The sequence below is a fragment of the Microsporum canis genome, genomic scaffold, assembly GCF_000151145.1.
Source record: "Microsporum canis CBS 113480 supercont1.5 genomic scaffold, whole genome shotgun sequence".
In the NCBI taxonomy this organism is placed as follows: domain Eukaryota; kingdom Fungi; phylum Ascomycota; class Eurotiomycetes; order Onygenales; family Arthrodermataceae; genus Microsporum; species Microsporum canis.
In genome coordinates, this window is record NW_003299165.1 from 636,071 (window position 1) to 663,282 (window position 27,212).

The 27,212-nt window shown below is 46.4% G+C and overlaps 10 protein-coding genes across 10 annotated transcripts in view; 6 read left to right on the forward strand and 4 right to left on the reverse strand.

Moving 5' to 3' along the window:
- Positions 1-2,287: 2,287 nt before the first annotated feature.
- MCYG_05303 (uncharacterized protein) lies at positions 2,288-2,858 on the forward strand (the record flags this gene model as incomplete). Its single annotated transcript, XM_002845388.1, has 2 exons — positions 2,288-2,441; positions 2,707-2,858. The coding sequence occupies 2 exons, from the start codon at positions 2,288-2,290 to the stop codon at positions 2,856-2,858; spliced, it is 306 nt and encodes a 101-aa protein (XP_002845434.1).
- Positions 2,859-3,067: 209 nt separating this feature from the next.
- Positions 3,068-3,448, reverse strand: MCYG_05304 (uncharacterized protein; the record flags this gene model as incomplete). Its single annotated transcript, XM_002845389.1, has 1 exon — positions 3,068-3,448. The coding sequence occupies one exon, from the start codon at positions 3,446-3,448 to the stop codon at positions 3,068-3,070; it is 381 nt and encodes a 126-aa protein (XP_002845435.1).
- A 6,536-nt stretch (positions 3,449-9,984) lies between these two features.
- Positions 9,985-11,596, forward strand: MCYG_05305 (ubiquitin carboxyl-terminal hydrolase; the record flags this gene model as incomplete). Its single annotated transcript, XM_002845390.1, has 2 exons — positions 9,985-10,044; positions 10,103-11,596. 2 exons carry the CDS (start codon positions 9,985-9,987, stop codon positions 11,594-11,596), a joined length of 1,554 nt encoding a protein of 517 aa, XP_002845436.1.
- Positions 11,597-12,132: 536 nt separating this feature from the next.
- On the forward strand, positions 12,133-13,038 carry MCYG_05306 (conserved hypothetical protein; the record flags this gene model as incomplete). Its single annotated transcript, XM_002845391.1, has 1 exon — positions 12,133-13,038. One exon carries the CDS (start codon positions 12,133-12,135, stop codon positions 13,036-13,038), a length of 906 nt encoding a protein of 301 aa, XP_002845437.1.
- A 278-nt stretch (positions 13,039-13,316) lies between these two features.
- On the reverse strand, positions 13,317-14,520 carry MCYG_05307 (26S proteasome regulatory subunit rpn-8; the record flags this gene model as incomplete). Its single annotated transcript, XM_002845392.1, has 3 exons — positions 13,317-13,934; positions 13,991-14,262; positions 14,337-14,520. 3 exons carry the CDS (start codon positions 14,518-14,520, stop codon positions 13,317-13,319), a joined length of 1,074 nt encoding a protein of 357 aa, XP_002845438.1.
- A 535-nt stretch (positions 14,521-15,055) lies between these two features.
- On the forward strand, positions 15,056-16,095 carry MCYG_05308 (adenylate kinase cytosolic; the record flags this gene model as incomplete). Its single annotated transcript, XM_002845393.1, has 4 exons — positions 15,056-15,221; positions 15,285-15,325; positions 15,413-15,567; positions 15,651-16,095. The coding sequence occupies 4 exons, from the start codon at positions 15,056-15,058 to the stop codon at positions 16,093-16,095; spliced, it is 807 nt and encodes a 268-aa protein (XP_002845439.1).
- Positions 16,096-17,166: 1,071 nt separating this feature from the next.
- Positions 17,167-17,581, forward strand: MCYG_05309 (uncharacterized protein; the record flags this gene model as incomplete). Its single annotated transcript, XM_002845394.1, has 2 exons — positions 17,167-17,241; positions 17,306-17,581. The coding sequence occupies 2 exons, from the start codon at positions 17,167-17,169 to the stop codon at positions 17,579-17,581; spliced, it is 351 nt and encodes a 116-aa protein (XP_002845440.1).
- An 840-nt stretch (positions 17,582-18,421) lies between these two features.
- On the reverse strand, positions 18,422-20,730 carry MCYG_05310 (conserved hypothetical protein; the record flags this gene model as incomplete). The annotated part of the gene is made up of 6 exons (XM_002845395.1): positions 18,422-18,475; positions 18,540-18,905; positions 18,959-19,154; positions 19,212-19,912; positions 19,968-20,408; positions 20,566-20,730. The coding sequence occupies 6 exons, from the start codon at positions 20,728-20,730 to the stop codon at positions 18,422-18,424; spliced, it is 1,923 nt and encodes a 640-aa protein (XP_002845441.1).
- Positions 20,731-23,161: 2,431 nt separating this feature from the next.
- MCYG_05311 (M protein repeat protein) lies at positions 23,162-26,247 on the forward strand (the record flags this gene model as incomplete). The annotated part of the gene is made up of 6 exons (XM_002845396.1): positions 23,162-24,596; positions 24,656-24,722; positions 24,777-24,984; positions 25,040-25,416; positions 25,844-25,951; positions 26,035-26,247. The coding sequence occupies 6 exons, from the start codon at positions 23,224-23,226 to the stop codon at positions 26,245-26,247; spliced, it is 2,346 nt and encodes a 781-aa protein (XP_002845442.1).
- A 426-nt stretch (positions 26,248-26,673) lies between these two features.
- The window catches only part of MCYG_05312 (coproporphyrinogen III oxidase), a gene marked incomplete at both ends in the record, with an annotated part of 1,348 nt that continues 809 nt past the window's right edge, over positions 26,674-27,212 (reverse strand). The window contains one exon of the mRNA XM_002845397.1: positions 26,674-27,073. Within this exon, the coding sequence (XP_002845443.1) occupies positions 26,674-27,073 (400 nt within the window). The remainder of the gene's footprint in view (positions 27,074-27,212) is intronic.

Below are 27,212 nucleotides of genomic sequence, written 5' to 3' on the forward strand. Positions count from 1 at the left end.
TATGTAATATCTCTCATCCTGCTCTCTGTCGTCTTCGTTTCTTATTTTTATGGTCAAAAAAATCCTGGTCTTGCATCGACTTCTTGCGTGGCTCCACAGCCTTTTTTCACTGTTTCTTCTTCTTCTTTTTTTTTAATCTTGTATTTTTCTTTTCTTTTCCTTCATCAAATAACTATATAAAAAAGAAAAGAAAAAGGAGAAGAATGAAGATGCGTGGCCCAGCTTCGTCCCACTCGTTTGGCTTTTTTTCTTTCTCTCTTGACCATCTCTTGACTTAGATCTACAAACTCAACTTACGAGATATTATAGACATGCTTATTTTGATATTGTTATACATAGAATATGGGATTTCTGGTAAGTATACACTTACTTGCATCTCTTCCCCCTGGCCCACACTTGGTCCTTGCTGATAACGTAGAGACAGTTGGTTATATCGCTATTCTTCTTTCTTCTGTTGGTTCGTATTCTGCTTTGATGGCATCTAAGGGAGCAGCCTAACGCAGGCATATGGGTCCCTCCCGCCACCCCTCTCCCTGCGATTTCAATCATTCTCTGACCGGCTGCATAGGACAAAGTAGACAGCATGCAGGGTTTCTTATTCTTCATGCTGAGACGGCCACTTTGCGGCTCGAGGCCTGCTGAAGTCGTCTATATACATGCATACATACACAGCATGGAACAGCAAGGGGGGAAGAGAGAGAGAGAATAAACAAATAAACAAATGGTCAAAAAAGAAACCAACGACTCCCCCCAGAGGTTCCCATTTCCATTACATACTTACTTCCATGTCATCATAACTTAACCGATCTAAAAGAGCGGGAGGATAAAAAAGAAAACGACTGGGGAAAAGAATCGGTGTGGGCGGCAGAGGTTCCGGTAAGCTACCAGCAAGCAAGCTGGAGCTGCCATTTAACTATCATATCGGGATCGATCCCGTCTGGAGGGGGATTTCTTTGCCTCCCTCCCTCTCAAGCTATGTAAGTATGTCTAGCTATATGCCACGGCTCCGGAGACCATGTGGGAATAGCCGGAGGGAACAGGCATCAAAAAGCAAGGCAGAGGAACAAGGCAAGTCACTCTGCCGGCTGTCGAGGATGGGAATTCTCCGGGGCCTTTTCGACCATTCGACTATTTCGACTGTCTTAAGAAAAATTATATATATGAACAGATTCGCTTCAAGGGGCATTTCCACCAATTAATCATTGGTTGCTGGGAACATGGATTTCCATCCGCCTTGCTATAACCATCTCTCTTCTCCGAGGCGTGTACATAGTATATACATAACATATATATGTGTACACATACACCAGGCTTAACCATATACTTGCAACAGGCGGGCGTTCTCCGTACCAGGGGGGGGGGGGGAAGGACGAACCCATGTGGACGGGCATGGCTTAAAAACCGTTACGATTTCAACTTTGCAACTTTCCCCCTAGGGAGGGCCTACGGGCTACCTTTCCGGTACCCGGCGAACTCTGCTTGGGCGCAAAGGAGTGGCCAAGTACATGTCACGATGCCAGCGGCGTTGACCCCTGAACCATGCCGCTGAGATGTTATTCCTCTCTCCCCCTCCTCCGTCGTGATGATGAAGCTTCGCATGGCGCTATGTATCACGATTGGGTTTTCGTTCCCTTTTCCAACTATATCCAGTTACGACGATGACATCAGTGGGCGTGTCTAATAAAGCCTTCTCGTTATTCCTTTTCCTTCCCCCGGCTAGTTCGTTGGCCTTTGGAGCCTTTTATACGGAGTTAGTAAGTGAATAATTTGCCTCGCCCGGCTTTTTCTCTCTCTCTCACCGTGCTAAAAGGAAAAAAAAAAAAAAATATCGAAGAGCAGAAGAAACTGTCATGGCCCAGTGCCAGAGAGAATACACATGCGGCTTGGAAGCGTACCCTGTCGAGGGAGACTGCTTATCTCTCGATGACCGGCATCTTTATACGTCGAGGTAACTTCGCTTACGACCCGATGAAGGGTTTCTGGGATCTCCAGGGCCTCAAGCGTTGCAGCGTTCATGGGATTATATACGTCGCCGTATATATATCTACACTCCCTTTCTATAGGTACGGAGTATAGGCTATTCAGGTAGGCACAGGGAAACAGATTATATATAACCAGTTAGAGCTGAGTGTGATGTGTTCCAAACATAGAAGTATGCTCCGTCACCGAGATCCCTGGACAATATGTAATATTATTGAACCGGATTTCTTTTTTCCAGCCCGCGCGAGAAAAAAGCAACGGGATCAAAGGGAGAAAAAGAAAAGGGGCCATGCTAAAGGGAGATGCGATGCTTAATATTATGCTTCCTGCCGGAGACTGCATCCTCTCTTCCCCGAGCAAATTACGCGAGCCAATCCACATCGCTGAGCGGACGAACTGGATATACGCAGAGTTGAGACTGTGGGGAAGATACGGCCCTGCTGGCCGGTTTGTTATGCTCCGTTAGTGCTAAACATCGAGATGGACTGCTTCCATGAAAAGAGTGCTTGGAGCCGTTCAAGTTGGGCATTCATACTCCTCCTTAGACCCGGCTCCTCTCTTTTCCCCAGGATCCGAGAGTGATCGCGATCGGCTTGCGTTAGCCCCATGGCAATGACGCTGTTCTGCAGAGGCTCGTCCTCCCCGAGTCAGCCCAGTTGCAGATGAAATGGCCCTGCAATTGTGTACATCTTAGTATGTAGTACATACATACTATGGTACACCCAGACAGCAGAGACGACCAGACCCGCCAATCCAGCAGCGTTCATGCATGCGTCTTCCCCCAAGCCACCCTCAGGGCTTCTTCGGGCCATGCCCCTGTCCATGTCCCGTCTTGGACGGAGGAGTCCCTTTCTGTCAACACATTCTCGACGATATAATGGAGAGTATCGAGTTGATCATGCGGTGAAGGGATAAAGGTGTTAAGGTTAAATTAAAAGTGGAAGACGAACCAAGGTCCGCGAGAGGGCTAGAGAAGACGAGAGAGAGAGAGAGAGAGGCTAGAGAGGGAGAGGCTCGGCAGTTCTTCATAGCCATGCCGTCAGGGTGTCCTGTCCAGCTTAACTTCTGGCCCTCGTATAGCATGCTGTCAATCACGGACACTTTGCTTATTCCCCGAGAGCAGCACCAGGTCAGTCAACACAATACACGAGTGCCCGAGAGAAAGCCGACCAACATCAGGCCCGTCCCCATACTCATCATCCATTCCAGCCCATCCCCTCTCAGGCAGGACGGTCAACCAGACAGAACTATCCGGGAGGAGACTGCCCCCTACATATGCAGTTGCAGGCTGCAAAGACAGACTGCCCATCACCCCCCTTCCCCCAATACGTACACTCCATTCCCACTTGGCGCATGCATCTCCACAGGTTCTTCGCCCTGCTCTTCCCAACTTCTTGGGAGAGTTTTCGGAAGAATGTGTGAATTTTTTTTGGGATCGAACCTTATAGCTGGCTTGCTTGCTGCTCATCCTCCTCCTTGCTTGGCTCCATCCGTTCTTGTTTCTCGTCTTGTGTATAATTCCGTGTGAGCGGGTTAGGGATTATATTTTTGGAATCCTGAATTCCTCAGCCAAGCCAGACGAGCTACGATAGTTAATCCATCCTCCATCCATCACTCGATACCAAGCTGGCTCCAACATCATAACCGGCTTCAACCCTTGATCCTGGCCGAGCAAGGACCACCCTCCTTTATGTCCTTTGAAAATAACTGGAAATGTGAGCAATGTCATGCAGATAACCGAAGCCCCAACGCGTTCATTGGATGATTTACTGTCCCAAAGGGTCGCTCACAACCGAACTGTCGGGTTCTTTACGTCGTGTAAAAAATTATCTTGACGTTGTACCTTTTTTTCTATCGTGTGACAGCGGTTGTCAGCTTTGTGTAAGGGAATTGCGGCACGGTTTTTGTGTTGTATAGATGTCTAACCTGCGACTTGAGATTTGATGCAGGATGTCCTTTATACTTGCCACACCGATCTCCTCGCCACTTATGGATCGTGCTACGGATGACAACCGTTATTATGCTATACACCCAACCATGCATCAGACAGGTGTAACGACTATATCCCCCCTCTCTCTCCCCCTGCGAAAAATATAAAATGATATGATGTATCCATCGACTCCGACCCAAGGGACAGGAAAAGGTGCATTGACAACTCCTCGGGATTTCCCCCCTGACAGAGAGGGAGAGAGATGGGCGGTGTGGGAAGGGTTCCTTGTTCGCCAACGGCTTGCTTCTAGATTAACTGAGTGTGCCTTGCTAGGTTGGAGTTGAGGAATCTTTGGAGATGCCATGCAAAGAGGCAAGAGACAAGGCGGGAAAGGCCATGCTCTACGCCATCTTTAGCTTATACATCATGCATTAAGATGAGTTTAATGAACCGCTTAGTCTTCAAAATAGGGAGAAGGAAAAAGAAATTAAGCCCATCGAAAATCCGGTACACTGGACGAAGAACATACTATACGATGCACAGGTTCCTCTTCACCATGGGCGGCCCAAGGCTCTGGTTAATCTAAATCCCGACAATGAGCAGAAACAACCCCAGATTTGCGTATCCGTGGCATGGGCATGTATATATTCACTCCTACCATGTAGACAAAACTCTTGTCCCAACGGGATTATCCCCTGCCTCCTAAGCCAACTCGCACCAATCCTAGCTATACACCAAAGCCCGGGCTTCAGGGGCTATAGATACATGTACGTACATACATGCCTGGCAGAGTAAAAAGATTATAACGAAAACGTATCTGGAATGCCTGTCTGGGGGTTCTCAGCTGGTCAAAACACACGAAACGGGGTTGTTTTGTTTGATATCCCATGGAAACGAGGTATAAACTCCGTATCTGACTTTTCTTTCGTTTTTTTCGTCATGGAATAAAGTGTATATAGACTTCTTAATATATGTACGTAGTACTCACACATAACGTCTTATCTATATATACGTGCAGGCGGGTGCAAGGCTAACGGTTTCAGTAACCGGGACGAATGTAGGGGGGAGAAGAGAACTCATCCATGGCCAAGCTGGAATTATAACATATTCCACATATACATTTCTCGAACATGGCCGAAGAAACCCAATCGACGCCTCAAGCAAGTCATGCGGACGGATAGTTTCGCAGGAAGGCTGTAGGCCATGCTTGCAGCTGAGAAAGTTCCTCATGTTTATAGGCCACATCTCGAACAAGCTGGTTATGGAGACATAGATATGTACTCCGTAGAGTAACATCACTTAGGCCATTTCAAACACGGAATCTGATCTCCTCCCGTTCTTTCATCAGCAAGGCCACCTGTTCGTCGCAGAAGTGCTCCGTACGGAGTCGATTCCTTGCTGTATATCCAAATCCAACTATAATGTGCCACGGATGGCCTCCCTTATAGAAACCCCAGCATTATAACGTTCAACTAGGTTAATATGCTGCGAAATGTCTCTGCGGATCTCAAATGGCGTGATTGAGGATAATATAAACTGATCCGATCCAGACTTCTGGGAAACCGTCCCGGCGATGCCTAGCCCCTGGCCTAGAGAGGTTGGCTGGGCTATACCATCAATGCTAAATGCTGTCGAGACGTGAGTAAATGTACAAACCCCCGGCCAAAACATGCCTATGCCTTGCAGGGAGCGGCCTATATAGAAAAACCGGTATAAGAGACCTCGACTATACCATGGGAAACCTATTGGCCTCTGGTTGTCCCCTTTCTAGGTTCGTCTTCGGGCATGGATCTATGTACGCTGTCAGCTAAATGAAATAAAAAAACGCCTCTTTTTTACATCAAGATTTTTAGGAATCCCCCCCCCCCCCCCCACTGAAGATTCCCATTTGAACTGGGCGGCATGCTAGTAGTCAGTATTCTAAGGAAATATTCTTTGCCTGATCCCGTCAGTCCATGGATTCGTAGGAAAAGCTATCCCTGGCTTCACCAGTCATGCAACAGCGTCCTTCCCCGGAGATTAAAATATTCGTACCTGAATTACCAGGCTAGAACAGATGGGCCAAGATCTTCAGGCAAAACCCCCATCGGCTAACCTCTACCTCACTTATATTTACCTGCCCTTGTCAGTCGTCTATATTCATGCGTGGAGACAGCTAGATCTTCCGCCCCTCGTTTCTCCGACGCCCTAGCTGGCCAAAAGTATTCTGTTCCCTGCAGGTATGCCTCTCTTGTTCTGTCTCTTCCTCTCTCTCTCTCTCTGACCCTCTAAACCCCCCACCAAATCCTCCCCCCCAGTCGATGCCTTGCCCAGGTCCAGGTTTGAACGGGATGGAGCGAGCCCGTCTACGCGGAACGCAAATAAATTGGTGAAAAGAGTCTCCTGGTTGGTGTTTATCCCGGGCTTGTTTCCATGGCTTGCACATCCGCCCTGACTGTTCGCTCTCTGCTTTGGAATTAAAATTCCCTCAACTTTGGTACCTGTGATCTACGTCTATATCGCGATCAAATATTATCGCACTAGCGACTAACCACTATATTAGTTGGCAGATCATAATAGTACGCACGCGGAGGATCCCCTGGGGGTGGATAGGGGCTTGTTATTCAGTCTGCAGAACGTCATCATCAGCCACCAGTAAGCACCACTTCTGTATGATCTTATTTAAGCGAAGCTGTACTTAAAAGGGTCTGGTTCGACTGAATCGGCAAACAACTCCTTGAGGGGTAATCTTGATTCTGGTCGGAAGGATGTCCGAAAACAGGCTTCTCGCTGATTTTTACCCTAAGTTGTATATTGTGGCGCCAATCCTAGGCCATCATGCGCAGATATCTGAAATTAACAGTCACGATAACTGGTGAGTGCAATAGATACCCCTTTTTTCTGCGTCAAAGCGAGAAAGAAGACACATATTTCCCAGAACTCAGGCACATTTTGCCGTTTATTTTCCTGCTGCGAAGAGTTGACCTGCGGACAGGTAAAGGCCGATATAGAACCTATCAGATCTTCACCAATAGGAAAAAATGTTACCCTGACACGGCACAGAGCGTGGTACCGTTATGACTTAGCTGGGTAAAGTCGGAAGCGAAAGGTTCTTCATGAAACCTTTTCTGAGACATAGTACGCCGCATTCTTTCTTCTGGCCCCAGCGCTCCTCGAGCAAATCGATGCAGTAAGCCAAACAAGGATGCGTGGTTAAGTCCGCAATCCCTCGTTTTACATAGTAATATGGGCTCAAGAGCTTTGGCTGGAATTTTCGGGCATCGGTCGCCTCACTTCTGATCCGCAGGGTTCCTTGGTGTCAGTGTTTCCCTGAACATCTCCATAGTGGGTGATAATGGTTGTTCCTAATAGCGGTGTCTTCAATTTCTTTCGAGCATCTAGACTCTAGGATCTAGGATCATCTGCAGAATGAGATATCGAGCTTTCTTCAGCGCTGACGGATTCTCACAGCTGTCGTGCGAATATGCACTATTCCTTACGAGAATTGACCAAAACGATAGTCGTTTTCTCAAACCATGGCGCTGGTTTACGTATGCATGATAAATCTCAGGTACTTGAATCAGGATGCATGCCCAGTTAACAATGCGGGAATCATGGCTTCTGTAAAGTGTTCCATTATACCCAGGTATGAGATAGTTACCCGTTTAGAGCCATACGCGGCTTCACCAATTCATCAGCGAGGAGCTGACGGTGTGAATTGAGTCTTCCTGGAAGCACGTTCTCCGGCCAGAGATGAAAGATTATGTGCTGTCATAAATTAAGACAGGAGACAGGGGTAACCTGAATTATTTTGGTGCCACCCGGTGTTCAAGATGTTACTAATCGCCCTGATTCTACTACATTCTAGTCAATAAATCCAATTCTGTTATATAACTTCTGGTCCGGGATGATCGATGCGCTCTCTCAGATAGTGACAGTTCAGGCGGCAAACGAAACTCAGAATATAGTACTAGCCAATAGTACTATTTGTACTCATTCGATGCCACATTTGCTACGGAGGTACCACAGCTCATGTATACGTGAGCTCTTGGGCTGTCAAGCAACAGAACTCCACCTCAAGGTGCTCTGTGTGCCGGAATTGCCTTCCGCCATTCCTCATGGAGTACAACAGGGCCATGCATAGTGCTGCCTTGTTCAGGCAAATTGTGTCCAGTACTATCCCACTCGGGGATGGCCATGTGTCACGGTGAGTATGAGAACTCTAGATGAAGTCTCGGGATAAGGCTCAAAGAAATTTTCTAAAACCCAGTTGTCAAATCCCACGAAGGCATACGTGTGGCTAGCTAGACGAACCATGGCTCTCTGGCATGGAGAATTTTTCATCAAGTGACAGACAGACATGATGGCTGCATGCAGAGGCAACATGAGAGTGGCCTGTCGTGCGCCAAAAAATGGAGCCAAGGATGAACTCCGAGATCCAGGCGCAAGATTCCCATGGCTAGTTGATCGTGTTCGTCCTCAACAGAGTACCGATTACCAGGTAAGGCAAGGGTATGAGCCTTGGAAATGTATTGTAAAAAAAAGTAGAGCTGGGAATGACGCTCGCGATTGTCATACGATGATGCCCTCGATGAGTTGTTAAACTTTCTAGTTTCCCGATGAGGCGGTGAGAAGTTCGATTGGTTTGTATTAAGCCTTCAAGAGATCATCGGGCTGCGTGAGATAAACTAATATGTAAATATGTATCTCATGAGCTCAGCAAAAGAGCGGGTGTGTCAGAGAAAATTTTCTCCCATCCCCATCCATGGCTAGGGGTGATTGGTGAGCATAACTAAGATGCAGTGGACAAACGGAAACGGCATTCCAGAATGCGTACAGGATGCGTTGAGTAGATGGTTTACCCTTCCAGAACCTGAATCACATTAACGGTCAGCAAAGGCTTTCGGGGATAAAGAGCATTCATCTACATTGTGGGCGGCTTCTTGAATCTCTGCCCTGACCATGTTCGATGAAGAGCAAACGGTATAACCGAGCTTTGGCGGACAGGGACATAAGCATCACCAAACTCGAAGCACTCGGCCGTTTCATTGTCCAACTCCTCCAACTTCACAACAACATGATCCTTGTTCCCTTATCCATGTTTGTGGTGTTCAAATGTTGGCCTTTAACTGGTCAAACATGATGTTGTTAGCTGTATTGTGTGAATTACCAACAAAAGGACCAAAAAAGGAGTCATCATGTGACCAGGGAACCTCCCATGAATTCGGCTTTCTTCTCTAGTATTCTCTTCACCATCCTCTCAGCTGCATCTTTTCTTTGGGGGTTTTTTTTTTGTGCTGGGATACTATCTATATCGTTGTATCATTGTTTTATACCTATTGTTTAAAGGCGGTTGAATTGGCCGTTGAACACAATATTCAAGCATTCAGAGCGTAAGAGACAAACACGGAGGGAAATATTTAAGAACATGGAGCAAAGCAAAGATCTATATGCTTCATATATGGCTGCTTTTCTCTCTCAGAGGGGAATAATTATGAGATTCCTACAACTTGCCAGATTTCATCAACCTCTTCTGAGGGTGTAAAATCAAAGGCAATGCTTTTCACCAACGCCACGTTAAGTATTATTGTTTCATTAGCAATAATGAGCAGCCTCTAATGTTTTAATCCGTGCTGGTGTAATACAAGCTCACCTCATTTACCTCCCTATTGTCTATTATCATTGGTTCTTGAGGATATTTCCGTCACATATTGAGGTAGCCTTGATGTAGAGCCTTTCACACACACCAAAGAGAAGTATAAGGGCTTTGGTAGTATAAGGCATAGGCATGGAAAGCATTGTTAAACTATATCTAACGCCATTATAGCCTTTTTTTCCCCCTGGCTTCGAATGAATGAGTTTGTCTGCTAACAAACAAACAAATAGAAAGAGACACATGCTAGGTGAGTATAAAATGGAGAAAACCACAGGAAAGACATACACGGCTACATTAAATACTTTATAACGTGATTACTGCTTACTACACTCACCTTATACCAGAAATAAATATAGGAGATACAAGTTTTGGGATAATATTAAGGAAATATATTTGAATATAAGCCATATCCACTACTACGCAAATACCTTGGTTTATCATGAAGAGCACTCAACCAAACAGTGATGATAGCCCTAACCGGGATGAACGACGAGGGCGGGTGAGTTATCCACCTGTTATATCTGTGGCCCTTTCTTGATTTTACTGACATAGATTAGCTGGAAGTTTTCTACTCCAACTGGGCGAATTATTTTACAGCTAGACCATTGACTTCGAGGGGATTTCGGAACAAAAAGGACGTGCTGTGTTATAGGAATTGCGTCCTAACAGCATTGCTACATCAGCCACTATTTGTGAATTGGTTATTGCTTCATATACAAGAAAAAGGCGATTCCTCCCAGAATGAGGAATGTCTTGCATGCTTATTAGGACATCTAGTTGATGAATACTGGTCTTCTGGATCGTCTGAAAGTCTAGAGGAATTCCTTCTGGGTTTCTGGGATGCATGTTCTCAATTTTGGGATACACGCTCTGAGGATCAACAGGACTGCGTTGAATTTTTGACCAAATTGATTTCCCAGATCAGCAATGTGTATACGGGAGATATTCAACACATTTTCCAGAGTGTTTTCAAATACCGAAGCACATGCCAAAACTGTCAAAACACCAAGTACTCCGAAAGAGATCATTCGTGGGTGTTAGGAGCTTCCCCGCTGAAGAAGCAGCGAGGGTCTATCGAGGATTGCATCCAAGAGTATATGAAGCCAGAAGAAATTTCAGGGTACCATTGCGGCAACTGTAATACGAAATCGACGCTTCATCGGCACATGTTTATCAGGGATGCACCTGAAGTGCTTATGGTCCAGGTCACTAGATTCAAGATATCAGAAAGCGGCAAATCCTCAAAAGTAAAAACAAAGGTTGGATTCGCCGAAGACCTGGATCTCACGCAACAGCTGGTTCCACGGGCCGGAAGATCAGGAGAAACCCTCCGCTACCAGCTTACTTCGGTTATCGTCCACCTTGGAACTACTATCAGGGAGGGGCACTATATTTCATACGTCAAGGGGCCAAGGGGCTCCTGGACATGCCTGGACGATGAATCCTCCAACGTAGTCAACATTAACCATGTGCTTAATTGCCATGACAGTACGACTGTTCCTTATGTCCTGGTCTATAACAGACGGCCCCTTTTTACAGGACCACTGGGAGAAAGCAATATACTCCCCGATGCTGCAGGCCCCTATTCAATTGCAGAAGGGGTTGGACCCTCCCCACCCGCCGAAGTGGAGGAGATGGCCTCTAGCATGCATGAGACCTCTGCACATATAACTATCCAAAACCCTCAGGCGCAACAGTGCGAGGAAGCTGCCTTGGGAACGCCTGGGGTAAGTGATGGTTTGTCATACTTGTTTGAAGACCCAGACAGTCCGTCCGATGGTTCCTCTAGCCCTAGCTTGGGAGCCCGCTGGGAGGGCCAGCCCGCAGAGATCGCTGTACAGGTCACCATGGGTGATATGGTCTTAACAGGGGTCCTCAAAGGCATTTTACAGAAGGGCCCTACGCACCTGGACTTTGGCAGCCATAGAGGAGCTGTTGGTACGAGATCAACGGGTATTGTGAAGTCGAGCCATCTGGCTCAAAGGGCTAATCAGGTGAAAAAGAGGCGCCTTCAATCAAAGCATGACGTTGGTTCCAAGATAACCCAGTGACTGTTTCTCTGAAGTAGTATAGAACCTTGGCTGATAAGTACTGGGGATCTTTGGGGATCCGGAATCAAACAAACGCTAGAGTAACTATATTGCATGGCTAATTCTCTTGATCTTTGACATTTTTCCGGCATTCCATGGGCGTATATTGGGGTATGGAGGTCTGTGTTTCCACTTTGTGGCCATCCGATGGATCAGTCTAGCTATCTTTATAGAGTCGCTATCTTGGTTATTTCGCAGGTGAGGCCATATATAGCTCTTTATTTGAGTGGATTTAAGGGGATATAATTATAGCTCATGATAGTTATACATATTCTAGGCTGTATAAACATGCAAGGGACAGAACCTGGTTGAAGGAGTTATTGCTTTGATTAGTTTGCTTGCTAGTTCGTGTAATTCCTGAAACCTCTTTCATACGCATCTACCACCACAGGGCGCTGCTACGTTCCGTGTCTCTTCCCCTACCCCCTGGTTATCTCGTTCAACCGCTCGTTCACCCAGCTGCACGGTTTTAAATCAACATCTCCTGGGTTAATTTGATGCCAGCTTCTTCTCCCCCCCAAAGCTCTGAGAGCTCGCTTCCCTGTTCATCACTCTTTATCACAGCTCTTATAGGGCAGCTTGCCGCCTGTAGCCGATCACAGGAGTTTCTCGATGATTCCTCTAAGGGGCTGGATGCTGCAGATGATGAAGGAGGCTCGCCGGGGAACCCATTATCACAGCTGCCGGCAGATGCCTTTGCAAAAGTGAAGCCTTTACTGTTGACATTACACTGTCTATTCCCAAACGAGCTGCTCCTAGCCCTTGATATCCTCGACAGAAATTTGGTGACCAAATATACAATTCGGCCCAAGGGACGCAGAGGAGAGGATACGCACCGCGCTGAACATGAGGATGATGGAAGCCATATAGAGGTTTATTGTGGCGATGACCCAAGGCAACAACAACAACACACGGTTGACGAGGATGACTATGATGATGGTTGTTCTGTCAGTGAAATATACTTTGTCTTATCTTCGGCTTCAAAGCGGAAAGCTGGAGCAGAGGAAGAAACGCGCCTCCAACATAGAGAGATTGAATATCAAGTTTTCCTTGATGCATGGAACTGCACATGTCCTGCATTTACGCTTGCTACTTTTCGAGACATTGACCAGGATATGAATGAGCAACTGCTACAGACTCGGAATCCTGCAAATCTACCTACGGGAAAGGGATCTGCTGATGTCAATTCAAAAGAGAAAAACTGGGTATTTGGCGGGTGCTTGACCCAAAGGGCACCCTGTACGTCTTCTCCCACAGGCTGTTGCTTCATGCATGATTCCCCGCCCATCTGCAAGCATCTATTGGCGTGCGTGCTTGCCTCTCGATGTCCGGGTTTATTTGGAGGAAAGATACGAAAGTGCGAGATAGATTCTCGAGAGTTTGCCGGGAAGCTCGTAATGTGAGGAATAACGATGCTAATGAAAAAGATATCCAAGGCCTCAATGTAAAATAAATCATGGGAGCACACGTGCTTTGAATTTAATGTCTATAATTCCGGTTCCAGCTACTTGATTCATATCACAGAAGTTCTATTGGAGGGAAAGATACAGCCAATATTTTACATATCGCAGGCTAGTACCAATGATTCTCTGATAAGAGGACATGTGAGAGACGAATGGAGCTGTAGTACGCCGTAAAGAAGAGAAGCACAACAGATCCAAACATGGGCATGGTGTATTTATCACTTCTTTTTCCCCTTGTCGTTTGAACCTGATTCATCCTTGGATTCTGCACCAGGTGCAGAGCCCTGTTTCTTATTTTCATTATTGGAATTAGCACCAGCCTTCTCATCCTTGACATCATCCTTCTTAGCTTCTCTCTCTTCCTGCTGCTGACGGTTCTGGATCTTATTTTCTATCAAATCGTGGAAGGCTGTTATGGCTCTGATCAAACTACTAATGTAGATGGACATGAGCTGGTCGTTTGTCTTGATGTTCATGGCGCGTGTAAGCTCAGTATTCTCAATTTGCTGATCCGCGCCATTGGCGCCGGCCGGTGTGCCCGGCTTAGCTGTGGCGAGGTTTGGTAGAAGGTTGAATACATCTTGGAGGTGACCGAGGATGGCGTGGTTGACGGGGAGGTCTCTGTCTAGTACTTTCTGAAGGTACTGACCAATGTCTCGAAGTCTCAGATGAAGACCTTGTAGGGATTGGAGTTGTGATGTTATTCTGGTGGATAAAGTGCCGACTGCAACATCTCTAATGTCTCGTAGAAGGTGCTCTACACCTATCTCCTCAGCCTCTTCGGCTTCTATTATCGAGGGAGTATGAACGAAAGTTTTGGACGTTGTTGTTCCGTCCTAGAAACACCAGGTTAGCTTTGAAAGCGGATGGCAGGGAAAAAGTCGGATCTCACATCTTTGATCTCTTCGACGGCAAAGTATGCATCAGTAGGCACGCCAACTTCCTTTGGTTGTACGTCGATAATGACCAGCAGAGGGTTTGGGTTGTATCGTTTAAAAAGCTCGTTGATCTCTAGATCCGACGCTCTCAGCTTGGGGCCGGAGTGATACCATCCAATTAGCTTCTCGCGGGCGTTGATCTTTTTGAACATATCATTCATCGACTCGACAAAGTTATGGTCTAGGAACCAGACGGTGGGATCCTTGTCATCTTCCTCGAAGGGCACTATATTGGGGTGTTGTCAGTGAACGTAGTCCCGGGCTATATATAAGAAGAATGCGCGCATTCTCAGTACACACCTGCAAAACTGTTGGATACGCGGACCGTCTTCCCATCATTTTGTCCTAGTAACACACCAACCACCCGCTTTCTGGTCCCCTTTGCAGAACGTCCATAGTGGTCTGCCACTGAGAGGAGAACTAAGGGAGCGACAGTAACGGTTGTTGTAACGAGGGAGAGGGTATCGGTGGTGGTGGTAGGCATGATGGACGGGGCAGAGAAGACAAAATATACTAGGGGGTGGGAGAAAAGAGAGAAAGATAGAGACAAGCAGCTGCCGCGGTGTATATCTTGCTCGTCTTCCTTTGCTTGTTGCTGGTTTTGTCCATATGTTGATTTGAAGCTGGAAAGCTTAGACGCAACCTTTGGATATGATGAGTAAGCTATATGAGTAATATCTGACAAAGCTATGATGACCAAGCAAGCAGGCATTACACGTGACTACTCCAGAACGTGACTGCTGAGTCATCTTTGCCGCGAACCGGCTTTAAGCTTCTTCCTCGGCGTCGCGGGAAGCTTGAACTTCTTTGCAGGTTGAAACCGCCAGGGAAGGAAAAAGCAATATTCCACCCCGACGTTCGCCTCCAGTTCTTCAACCTGCAGAAGGCTTCATCTTCTTCTTCTTCCTTTCCTTCTTCTCTTTCCCAGCCAGCCGCCCACCCAGAGTGACCCGTCTTGTCTGTTCTCTGATTCCTGAAAGACTATTCTTATTCCTTGACTTCTTCCTCCTCAGCTCACAATGGCCCCAGCTAACGGCGAGTCGATCGATGCCCTCAAGGATCTCATCAGCAGCTTGGAGTCTCGGATAGTTGGATTGGAGCAGGCTTTGCTCAATGGCGGTAACTCAGAGTCCAATTCGGCCGCTCAGTCGATGCGGATGATCCTGATGGGCCCTCCAGGTGCAGGTATGGAGCCTTTGCAATATACGTATTCGCTGGACACATTCAGTTAACCACCGTGGTTCTTAGGCAAGGGAACCCAAGCGCCTAAGATCAAGGAGAAATTCTGCGTATGCCATCTGGTACGCCTGTCCTCGCCATTTGTCTCTATTAAAAACCCCTATCAATCGATTGCGGCTCTAATAAAATTTGAACAGTCTACAGGTGATATGCTTCGATCACAGGTTTCCAGGCAAACCGAGCTGGGCAAGGCAGCGAAGAAGATTATGGACCAAGGCGGGCTTGTCTCTGATGAGATTATGGTCGGCATGATTAAAAATGAGCTGGAATCGAACACGGAGTGTAAGAAGGGGTACGTTTTGTTTTGAACCCACCGCCATTTTTTGGGACCATGCTACGAGCTTACTGATACGAAAAAAATTTCCCTTTCAATAGTTTCATCCTCGATGGGTTCCCTCGAACAGTCGCCCAGGCGGAGCGATTAGATGACATGCTCCGTGAGCGCAAGCAGGCGCTGCACCATGCCATCGAGCTCCAGATTGACGATGGTCTTTTGGTTTCCCGGATAACGGGCCGATTGATCCACCCTGCATCTGGCCGGTCTTATCACAAGATCTTTAACCCCCCAAAGAAGGAGATGACGGATGACATTACTGGAGAACCATTGGTTCAGCGCTCTGATGACAATGCTGAGGCCTTGAAGAAGCGATTGGTTACCTACCACGCCCAAACCGCTCCAGTTGTCGGATACTACAAGAAGACCGGTATCTGGAGTGGAATCGATGCCAGCCAGGAGCCCGGCCAAGTCTGGAAGAGCATTCTAGGAGTCTTTGAGAAGAAGGAGTCTCCAATTCTTAGCAAGCTCGGCTTGTCCAAGTAATCCTGTGAAGGATACCTGGCACTCACAAAACAATACCTCTACCTACTGTTTGTTTCGCATTCGCCTCCTTGGGTGGTTAGGGATATGTGTCTATGACTGTATACATGGGATACCATTAATTCCCCTGCTTTGAGGCTTTTTGTTCACTTTTGGTGGTTGGAACATGTATAGACTTATGGGATCTGGTGCTCTTGTATACTATATGCTACCTGTTAGAAATACAATGCATCTGTTCTATTGCTTCTTTTTTATGAGCAATATTTCCATATCAATGCTCCTTTCTCCTTTCTTCTGCAATCTTTGTTTTTTTTTTCTCTTTTCCTTTGATATTGATGGGAAGTTACCTCACTGAAAAAACGCCATGCAGTGTTTTTCATGCAACTTCAATGGGACTTTCCAATGGCTGTCACTTAATTTACTAACCTGTCCTTACATCGGATCTTCTTCTGCCCTTAATGGCCTAAGTTATACATGTGTATATCTGATCGCCGACTAAGCAGATTTATACAACACCTTCACCTTCCTTCTTCCTGCTAATCATCACAACACGCCCAACTGCAAATTCTGCTCTCTCTCTGTGATTCAAACCTCCTTCTACACCCTCAGTATCTCCTGGTTTTAGGTGTTTTTGACTTCTATCACGCTGGTATTGCAATGGGATGTGTTCTCTCTTGCTCATGCCTCCGTTCTCACGGAGAGCAGCCACAACAACACAAGTATGAGATTGGGAGGCCAACATGGTAAGTAACCAGCCTAAGACTCCCTTCCCCCCTTATTAGCAGGCATAAAGGCTGATGTTAAGATGTATTTAGCCCATCTACCACGGTTGATATCAGCTTGTTGAATCTACAGCGTAAGTGTATTTGATATATAGCCTTTTCAGACTGTTTGATACAGGCTGCCATGTAGGCTGCTCTTAATACATATATACCAGGGGTTGAGGCTATAGAAAGCATCCTTAACCCCGAATACACGTGTATTTCGCGTTCGCTTTATTTACTCATGGGCTAACCTGTTTATACAGCAATCCATCCAGAAGATCCAAACAACGCCTCGCGCCCAGCGCTAATCATGCCGATGCAGCACTCATTGGACATGGAGCTTATCACCGCTGCAGCTAGGTATGCAGATGAAAATAGATCTCGGGTAAGTCCATATGTACTGCATTCTCTGTCTGCCTGTCACCTCCGCCAGAGGCTTATTCTTCTAGCGTAACATTCATACCAATCTGGAGGGTGTAATCGGCCATGCACGTACGGATAGCAGCATCTATGGATCTGGAAACTCGGCTTCCCCTGATGTTCCCACCCCACCAACCGAGGGTGCTACAGCAGGGTTCAGCGCGGCTACTGCAGACCCTGCTCCATCTGGAGCCGAAACAGCCGCTGAAGGCACTACTTACACCACTGTTGGAAACGTCAACAGCCATGCTCCTTCTAGCACTGCAAAGACCACCACCACTGACGCGACTCAAAGCCACTCGTGATCCTATCAAAGGGTATAATGCCTTCGAGAGCCTATCTCTCAATTCTGTTCCCTTTGTATGAAGTTTGTTCCACATGTTGATGGTTACGTGCCTGAGGGCCTTAGTTTTTGATTCTCAAAGTTATGAGGTTATGATTGTACCTTTTACCCCCCTGGGGAAGGAAACCTTTGAAAATTAATGGAATGGAGGGTGCTTTCTTGATTTCCTTGCAGTTTGGGCGGAGTTTTTACACAAGAGGCTACATGGGTTTTGTTACTAGCGATAAGATATTCTATTAAATCAACAGTATATTCCAACTTCACTCTAAATTCTTAGTCCTGCTCTTTCCAGTATCTATACCTGGTGGTTCGAATAATGTTAATTACCCATTAAAGTTGCTGCTAACTAGCCTAATTTAACGGAAAGGTAGGGGAACTCGGGTAGAGTGAATATTGGGTGGGCTATGTGTAGAATGATATTTCTACCATTTCCGTCAATTGAATAGGTGCCTTCTTGTCTCTATTAATTATTAATATAGATGTGGTCTGCATAGGCGAAGAATAGCAATAATGAGCAAGCAAAGGACAGTAAAATGAGATAAAAAAACAGGTCTATTCGCCATGCAACTGAAACAGGCCAAGCCTAACATTCATCACTGTGCTTGAACAAGACTGAAACAAGTATTTAAAACAGAAGATGAGAATGCAGAGGGATAATGCGGATATCAACAGTGTAGATGAGTATAAACAAGGGCTTTTGCTTCAATATAAAATGCAAGAATGCGGTAATATGTGACAAAGCACAAAGGCTAACGGTGAAGCGTTGATTATTTGGTAGTTTCATTAAACGGGAGCCACCGGACTATGAAGCTGGCTCGGTTTTGATCCTGGCGCTAGATGTAGAGAAATCCGAATCCTATGAACAAAGCACCGATTAGAATATGCTGGAAATTAAACTGCTGCAATTGTGATATTCTTACCTCAGCTTTCCGTTTTCCTAACACGGAGTCCGGCGTACTTGTTCGCCCCCGCGGTGTATCAGGATTCGTGCCTGTACCGCCATCCTTGGTCACCTCTGTATAACAACTGCCATGGTATATACGGCTCCCAACTTTAATCGCATCTCGCCAGATCCAGTCTTGTGCCTCTTCGAACCAAGTAGATTCAAAATTCTCCTGACATATTGGGCAAGGGGTGTTGCGAAGAGTAGCATCATTTGGAGCGTGGATCCAACGTTGTTGCTCTGCCTTTTTACCTGATGCATCGTCGCCGTTGGATTTATTAACAGAAACAGAAGCATCATCGGCACCAATGTCGTCTTCGAATTCTCTAAACTTTATCCAGTCCTGGACTGTCCGTTAGTTATGCATGGAAAATGAATGGAAGAAAGGGTGCTTACACGTTCGTCAAGGTACCAGCTTCGATTCTGACTTCGTTTGGTGGCTTCATTCATTCGTAAATTTGTTTTAAAATGCCAATCAAGATGCCTGGCTTTCTTCTCTTTGCCTTCTTGAGTCGAGAAAAATCGACGACCGCATGTCCCGCAGCGGTTTGGTTTGTCTTCGTACAAGCAAGCAATTAGGTTTGGGCGAGGTCTGTGAAAATATTAGTTAAGAACCGTGATACTAGAGTAGGCCGCCGGGGACACCAACATTCGTATTGAAGCAGAGCTCATCGGCACTTTGATTTTAACATCCTGTGCATTAGGGTTGGCAGCCGGGGGAGTATACGTTGGCTGTCCTGGAATGATAAAAGGAAGGGCGGGTGATGTCGTTGTGGGGGTTCCTGTTGCGGGCGGGAGAAGGCCACGAGCTCTTAGTGAAGCTATCAGCGGGTTTTCAGCCAAGGGTGAGGGGGCCGCAGGCTGTACGGCTGCTGCTAGAGTCGGTGCTGACACCGCTGGTTGCGTATATGGCTGAGACTGTTGTGTTGGAGTAGGCTTCTGTGCGGTTGCCTTGATAAGTTCTGCAAGAGTGTTCGGGTTCAAGAGGGCTTGGAGGTTCGGCTGTGGATTTTGAGGTGGTATGGTTCCAATTGGTGGTGTGGATATTGCGGGAGTCGATAATTGAGCAGGTAATGCTGCAGGAGCGGGTTGTGGTGTTGGCTTTGCGCTGGCAGCAGAAAGCTGGGATACCTGATCACGAATCTGCTTTAGCTGTGCCTCAGGTAGCCGTTGCTGCTGTAATATACTCTGTAAATCTAGGAGGGCTTTGAGTTTTTGCTGGACTGCGATGTTAAGTGGGTTAGCGGTGAATTCGAGTCGCACATTTAATATCAGTGACTCGACATCACGATGTAAAGAAGCGAGGTTAGTAGGTTCCTGAGGTTGTTGGTTATATGACTGTTGGTTTGGCTGTCTGTATGTTAGTAAACTGTGCATGAATTTGCGGTATGTGCCTGAGACTCACATATGCATGCCCGTTGGTTGGCATCTGGTGGTTATAACTATATCCGGGAGGGTATCGTTGGGCACCTTGCGGTGGCGTAGGGGTATTTCGCCATGTTGGCGGTGGTGTACCGACACCTCTACCAAGACTCATGGCTTCCTGCTGGCTCCTGGTCTGCTGTTGTTGAAGGGCCGCAGTCCTAGCCTTGATCAGAGCATTCTCGATGTTCCGGGTGATTTCAACTGGAAAGACAGGCCTGGGATCCAGTGAACCTGGAACAGGTTCTTTCCAGGTCTTAAGCATCTCGTCTAACTTCTTGCGTGTCTGCGAATCGACGAGAGTGTAGGCGTTCATAAAAGTTTGATATAAGTTGCGCCCCAGAAACAGGGTGTAAGGCGTCCCTACATTCTTCACAACTGAGTCCACTACATAAAGAGCTGGTAACTTTTGAGATGGTGGCGTCTACAGAGATCAATTAGAATATAACTCGCTCCAGTTTTCTACAGCATCCTCCCCCCCGTATGCGAGAGTAATATTATCCGGCAAGGCATGGTACGTATGCAAGACAACAAACAAGAGAAGGGGGGAAAGCGGAAATTGGAAAAAAATTGGCACCTACGTTTCGTATATGATTCTCCAACACTCGGGAGATGGCCATGGCATGTTCGGTATTCTCCTTTGCGATAACGGTCAAGTTGCTTATCTGGAACTTGTCATTCGTTGTGAGGTCCTCCAGGGAGTTCTTATAGTCTTCCGCAACTTCGTCAGAAACGAGTCCAGACATGGCGGGCAGTATGTCCGTTGAAGCTGTCTTCCAGCTGTCTTCCAGCAGAACCGGTTAAAAAAAAAAAAAAAAAAAAAAAAAAAAAAAAAAAAAATGAAAGGAAAAGTGTGGAGGTAAAAGGTCCGAGGATAAGATGTTGAAACGAAGAGTCCTAATAATCAGGAACAAAAAAAGGAAAAAGCCTGGAGAAACGTCCCTTGGTTATGATTTTTTGTCCTCTTTGCCTGGTAAGAATTCTTCGTTTCTCTTCTGTTTTTCTTTTCTTGCTGTTCTTTGCTTTTCTTTTTTTCTTCTTCCTTCTTGTGCTGTAAGAAGCTTATGATCAAGCGGATAAAAAGGATAGATAGAGACACAGGACAAAATATTAGAATGGTTGCTAGCTATTCCTTGCAGAAAATCGGATGGCGAGCATGTATGCCAGTGCAATATCCTAAAACTGGGAGCCAAATATAACCGTCCACTTCCTTCTTGTCTGGCCTTAATCCCTCCCCTGTCCACCCTTGTTTTTTGTATCTGTCACTTGCTTCCCAGCAGCAAAAAGACCTCAAAACAACCTCACAATAGGGGGGAGTTTCTCGTGGATTCGTGGAGGGACAAAACGAGGGACGATCGATGGTATCTGCAGCTGACGGTGAGAGAGATGGTAAACAACTGGCGTGTTGAAGGGAGGGCGAAGAAAATTGGATGTCAAGTCGAGGAAGAGGTTGATACGCAGAAAACAAAGGAGAATCGAAAGACGAAGAAAGAAGTGTTACAGGCCCGTCTGTCCTCCTATTATTGCCGTATTCACTGCTTCTTTATATCAACGGGGAAATGTTATTGACTCTCCGTTTTCTTCTTTTTTCTTCTTATTCTTCTTCACTCTTCGGCTTCGTCGTCGTCTTCAACTTTTTTGAGGCTGGGAAAAAAGACAATCACGTGATATACCATGACTAATCTGCATGTGACATCACATGACTCTGTCGGCCAAAAGCGGGACAAAAAGGGTGAAAAAGTCCGAAAACACCACGTCACGGGTTTTCTCCTCTTGGAGGAAAGGAAACTTCTTCTGTGGATATATAATAAAATACGGAGTAATAATAACATCATCAGTGAACGTTTCCCTCTATAGGTTGGGCTAATGCATGCCTAGGCAGATATATAAATCTTCACAGTTTAAAAGGGGGGAAAGGGAGAACCTATATAACTACAAGGAAGAAAGGGAATAACCTCGAAGTAAAACATCTACTCCGTACTCTCTCTCTTTCACCCTGAAAGCCGCCACCACTCTAAACCACCAACTCGATATTGACATATCATTTCCACTTGCATCTCAAATGAAAGCCTTCCTTGCTCTCGTCCTTGCCGCCCTCACGCCTGCTATCATGGCAGCCCAGATGAAGTCCATCATCGTCAGCTACCCCGAAGGGACGCCGGACTCTGTCATCCAGAAGGCAAAGGAAACCATCGTCGAAGCTGTAAGAGTGGCCTCTGATTCTGTTTTGTGATAGAAGGTGCTGACCGTCTTCTCTTTTAACCTTGTAGGGCGGCAAGATCACTCATGAGTACAGTAAGTTGCCCTTTCTCGATATCCGTAGACCATCAGCTCGCTAACCTGCATCTATAGACTTGATCAAGTATGTTTAGAGCGAATATCAGCCAACCATCGGATGCGCCCTGCTAATACTTTCTTTTTTTCTCCAGAGGATTTTCCGCCGAAGCCCCCGAAGACCTCTTCGAGAACCTCAAGAGCATGGATGCCTCTTACCCGGCTTCTATCGAGGAAGACCAAGTCGTTTCCGTCAACTAGACTGGACCTCTCTTCCTCTCTATCTCTCCCCTTGTACAGTGATAAATGCTGATAAATACTCTTCTATACGGGGTACATACTCTTCTTTGCTTCTCCCTGCAATATTGCTTGAAGTTCTTTTTTCTCCGCCGCGCCATGTATATTCCAATAAAGGGGCCAAAGATTCACGGTTCCAGTCTGATCTGTGGATTCAAATACGTTCGTTTCATTGACCATGTCTCATTCATACCAAGACAAATTGGAATTTTAACCAAACCCGTTTTTTATGCGCTGGGCTGCATATAAATTCGCTGCAGAATATTCAGGCCGTTTGGTAGAGATGTATATAAACACGCGACCACAGCAACATAGTCTACCAGAATATTATGTATGACAATAACTTGACTCCGTATTCTTAAATATATGTATATCAACTACGTACTTGATCGGCAGTAATAATATAACGGAGGCATGGCGCCTGTTGGGCCCTCGTTCCTTAAGAGCATGGTACACGTTTAGCTGCAGCTAGACTTCGGCCTCTGATTGACCATCGCTTTCCCCCCCAAAGTGGGCGTTTTCAACGTACACCGATATTTTTCCCCCCAGCATCGCCAGCATGCAGCCCATCGTCTGGCACTTATTATATCCTTAATTTTAAAGTACCTCGATCTCTTTTCCGATTTCCACTTCTCCTCCTTCAAAACGCCACATCCCTCGAAGTGACCATGCCAAACGAACCCGAAACCACAACCCTCCTGGAATGGATCAACAGCTTTCCTCTGGGCACCTCCATTCAGTCCTCAGATGATTTATACGACGGCGTCATACTCTGGGAGATCCTGCAGGACATCGACCCCCACGAGTTCTTGGGCGTGCTTCCAGAGAGTTCACCCGAAGACCACTGGGTGCTAAGATGGCAGAACCTCAAGCATTTGCACAAGCTGCTCCTGAATTATATACGGAATCGATATGATGGAGAGATACCTGCTGGTCTCTCGACAGACCCAGACCTCAAGTCGATTGCGGAAACAGCCTCGACGAAAGAGACAAACAGGCTGCTGAAGCTCTTTCTCATGGCTGCCATCAGATCCCCTGGAGCTGAATCCTATATCGAGCGAATGGTACAACTTTCGACAGCAACACAGGAAGGGCTGAAGGGTATAATAGAAGAGGCACAGAACCCTTCACAAGACCGTCTTGACCAGATAAATTACGAGCAGGATGAATACAAGGCTCGACGTGACTTGGCTATGGACCCGGAGCTGCAGTTTGAGGAGCGTGTGGGGAAATTACTAGTTGAGAATGATAAACTATCAAACGAGAAGAAGCAGTTGGAGAAAGATTTAGAAGAATACCATCGAAAGGATGTACGCCTTCGAGAAGCAAACGAGCTGTTACAGGATAAACTCAACATCACTGAGGAGAGGCTGGCAAGACTCAAGTCTGGAAAGGCTGACATTGGACCAAATTTCAAGGGCTACGAACACAGGACACAGGACATCATTGCTGCACAGGAGACTAAACTCACAGCTGCCCAAGATGAAATTGATAGCCTGAGAATATCGCTTGAGACTCTTCGTGTTAAGAACCAGAAGTTCCAAACTCTGCAGGACGAATATGATGAGATCAAGATTGAGCGGGACCAGCTTGCTAGAAAGGCCAATGCTGCTGAGAAATACAGACAGAAACTACAGGCCAGCCAAGATTATGAGAAAGAAAACCAAGTGCTGAAGAATAAGGTCAAGGATCTCCAGCAGCATTTGAAAGAAAGTGATACCCTTCAACGAGTCTCTGCGGCCCGGGAAGCAGAGGTTGAGAACTACAGACGACTTGTTGCTCGTGTCGAGCAGGATCGACATGAGATCCAAGACCTAAAGAAGAAACTCGAGTTCGATAATCATGCTCTAACCGAACGACTACTAGGTGCCGAAGAACAGCGTACCCGGGACGAAGATACGATTGGTAGGCTACAGGAAAGAATAAAAGAGCTGGAAGGCCTTGATAGTAGTCCAGCATCTCCCAGACCTTCTACCCCCAAGCATCACGGTTCTAGCCTAGAACGGGATCTGGAAGAAAGCGGCAAGCGAGAGGCCCGATTGTGAGTTTATATGTTATATTTTTTTTATCTGTGGGATTTCGTTTATTAATTTCTCCTAGAAATGCTGAGAACGAGGAACTCAAGAAGAAGCTTGAAACTATTGCTACTGTTGACAAGACCATTCCTGTGAGTGCTATCCACTCTTCACTTGGCCGAGTGGTAACTTATATCATTCTATAGGATGTCCCTGATGACGCTGAATCCGAGGCACGTGCTGAGAGGAAATGGAAGGAAGAATTCTACCAATGTCCCCTTCAGACGGATGCCGACCTTAAAGAGGCTCACCAGCGCTTACACGTCGACTACACTATCATGCGAACCAAGATTGTGGAGCTTGAAGGCCTGCTTGAGGCTACCAAACTTGAGCTCTCCGATGCTAACATGAAACGTAGGTTAACCCGCAAATGTTTCTTACTACCGTGGTTGCTAATGTACATACATAGTGAGCCTTGTCAACAAGGATAAACTTGAAATGGTGAATGAGGCGACTGAGGTTAATTCAGTAGAACAAACGGCATTACGGGAGAAATGTGCTGTCTTGGCTGTCACCGTCCGAACCCTCACCAGTCAACTTGAAGTCCGACAGCTGCAGATCAATGAAATATCTCGCGAGCGAGACAATCTCAGAAACACATTCAAGCAATCCGACACCAAGCTTTCCACAGAAGGTGATGCATCTCTCGAGGAGATGAAACAGCTCCTCGAAGAAGCCAATGTCCGGGTCAACGACACAACGGATGACGACATGACAAATGAGTTTTTAGAGCGACTTGCGGAAACAACCGAGCGCAGTGCAGAACACCTTGCCAGGAGAGCTGAGGTTAGTCAAAAACCTTTCGTTTATTGTACATTTCATCCCCCTTAGCACTGCACTATGATGATGCCCCAATGTACTTCTGCACCATACGCCTGCGCACCCAGGGACCAATCCCAGAGCAAGCTTGTCTTACGCTGGAGAAGTCTCCTCCTCTCAAGCCAAAATATGAAAAGAAGAAAGAAGAAGAAAGAAGAAATCCCAAATCCAGACAGAGGTTGACCCGAACCAGGTCAAGAGCCTCGTCGAGCTCTGGCATTGGTCCCTCCTCTTTGCAGGTCTCATCTATGCCTATGACGCTGTTAACCCTGGCGCCTCCCTAATATGTTACATCGGCATGTTCATGAACCCCGAGTTGGGATCTTGTGGCTAATCGGATAACCAAACAACAAACAACTTGGGTTTGTTTTCTATTTTATTACATTCTCAACAGCATATGAACCAACAAAATGATATTATCGAATCTTTGCAAGAGCGGATTAGGCACTACGAGCAGTTCTCTGCGGATCAGGAGGAAATCAAAGCTAGTAAGGAGAAAGAGGTCTGTTTTCCCTTCCCCCTGTTTTCATTATTTCTGGTTTCTACGGCCCAGTAATCGCCGTATCTCTAATGCTGGTTCCACAGACTGAATTGATGCAAATAATTCATCGACAAGCACGAGAAATCGCCCTCATTTCTTCCGCATGGTACGACTTCCAGTCACGGCTACAGAACGGCAATATTGTGCTTTCTCGACACCGCGGAGCAGCGGGTGCAAGCGCACACCATGCAGAAACCAATCGCACCTGGCTAGGCAAGCAGAGAGCCCTGGTTGTCCCGAAAGCTGGAGGCCGGTAAACGCATCGTGCCCCTTGCTTGAAAAGCAAAGAAAGCTATGAAGAGATTGTAACATTATGCATACACTTGGATCAAACGTTCTTCTGGGGGAGGATGGAAGGGGAAGCAGTTAAGAGGGTGCTACATAATTCCAGAAATACACTAGATTTGGGCACAGAAGTGAATTTTCCTTTGTTTGGATACCATCATTGCCTTTTGAGCGCATGTTTAGCTCGGCTTGTTTCGGTCTCATTTGTTTGGGTTTTGTTGCCTTTGCTTACAATATATATCACATCACATATGCAAATAGATTTCCGGTTGAGGTAGTTATTAAACACACCTACTCACTATCTTATTCATAGACAGTGCTTCATTTTTTATATCTTATGGTACATTTAGATGTGATTACATATATCCCAAAAATAGTTATACAAGGAGAGGAGGATATCAAACCCATTCCTTCGGCTGCTTCAGCACCTCTAGCAGCTCTTTCTCCTTCTCCATGCCCTCAACAGCAACCTCTACGCCATCTGTTCTTGTACCGGAGAGAGGATCCATGTATACCCATTTCGCAGTTCGCGGCAAACTCATTAATATACTCTCAATCCTAGCGCCCGGAGTACGCAAGCCAAAGCTTGTACCTCGATCATGCACAAGGTTGAATTCCACATATCGTCCTCGACGAAGTTGTTGCCAGTCCTTCTCCTGCTCCGTGAATGGCATGTCCTTCCGCTTCTTTAGAATGGGTACATATGAAGGTAGGAAGGAGGATAGCCCGTCCGTGACAAATGAAGAAGAGACGCTCTTGCGCTTCCTTGGCTGAAATGGAAGCCAAAGATGGCGAAGACTGGCGTATGAATTTCGGTATCGAGATCATCGAAAGAATATTCCTCCGATTCCTCGTGCTTCGCGCCGGTGCGGGAGGTAAAAGTACTTATCGCACCAGGCCTTGAACTTGGGATAATATGACGTATCATGCTTATCAC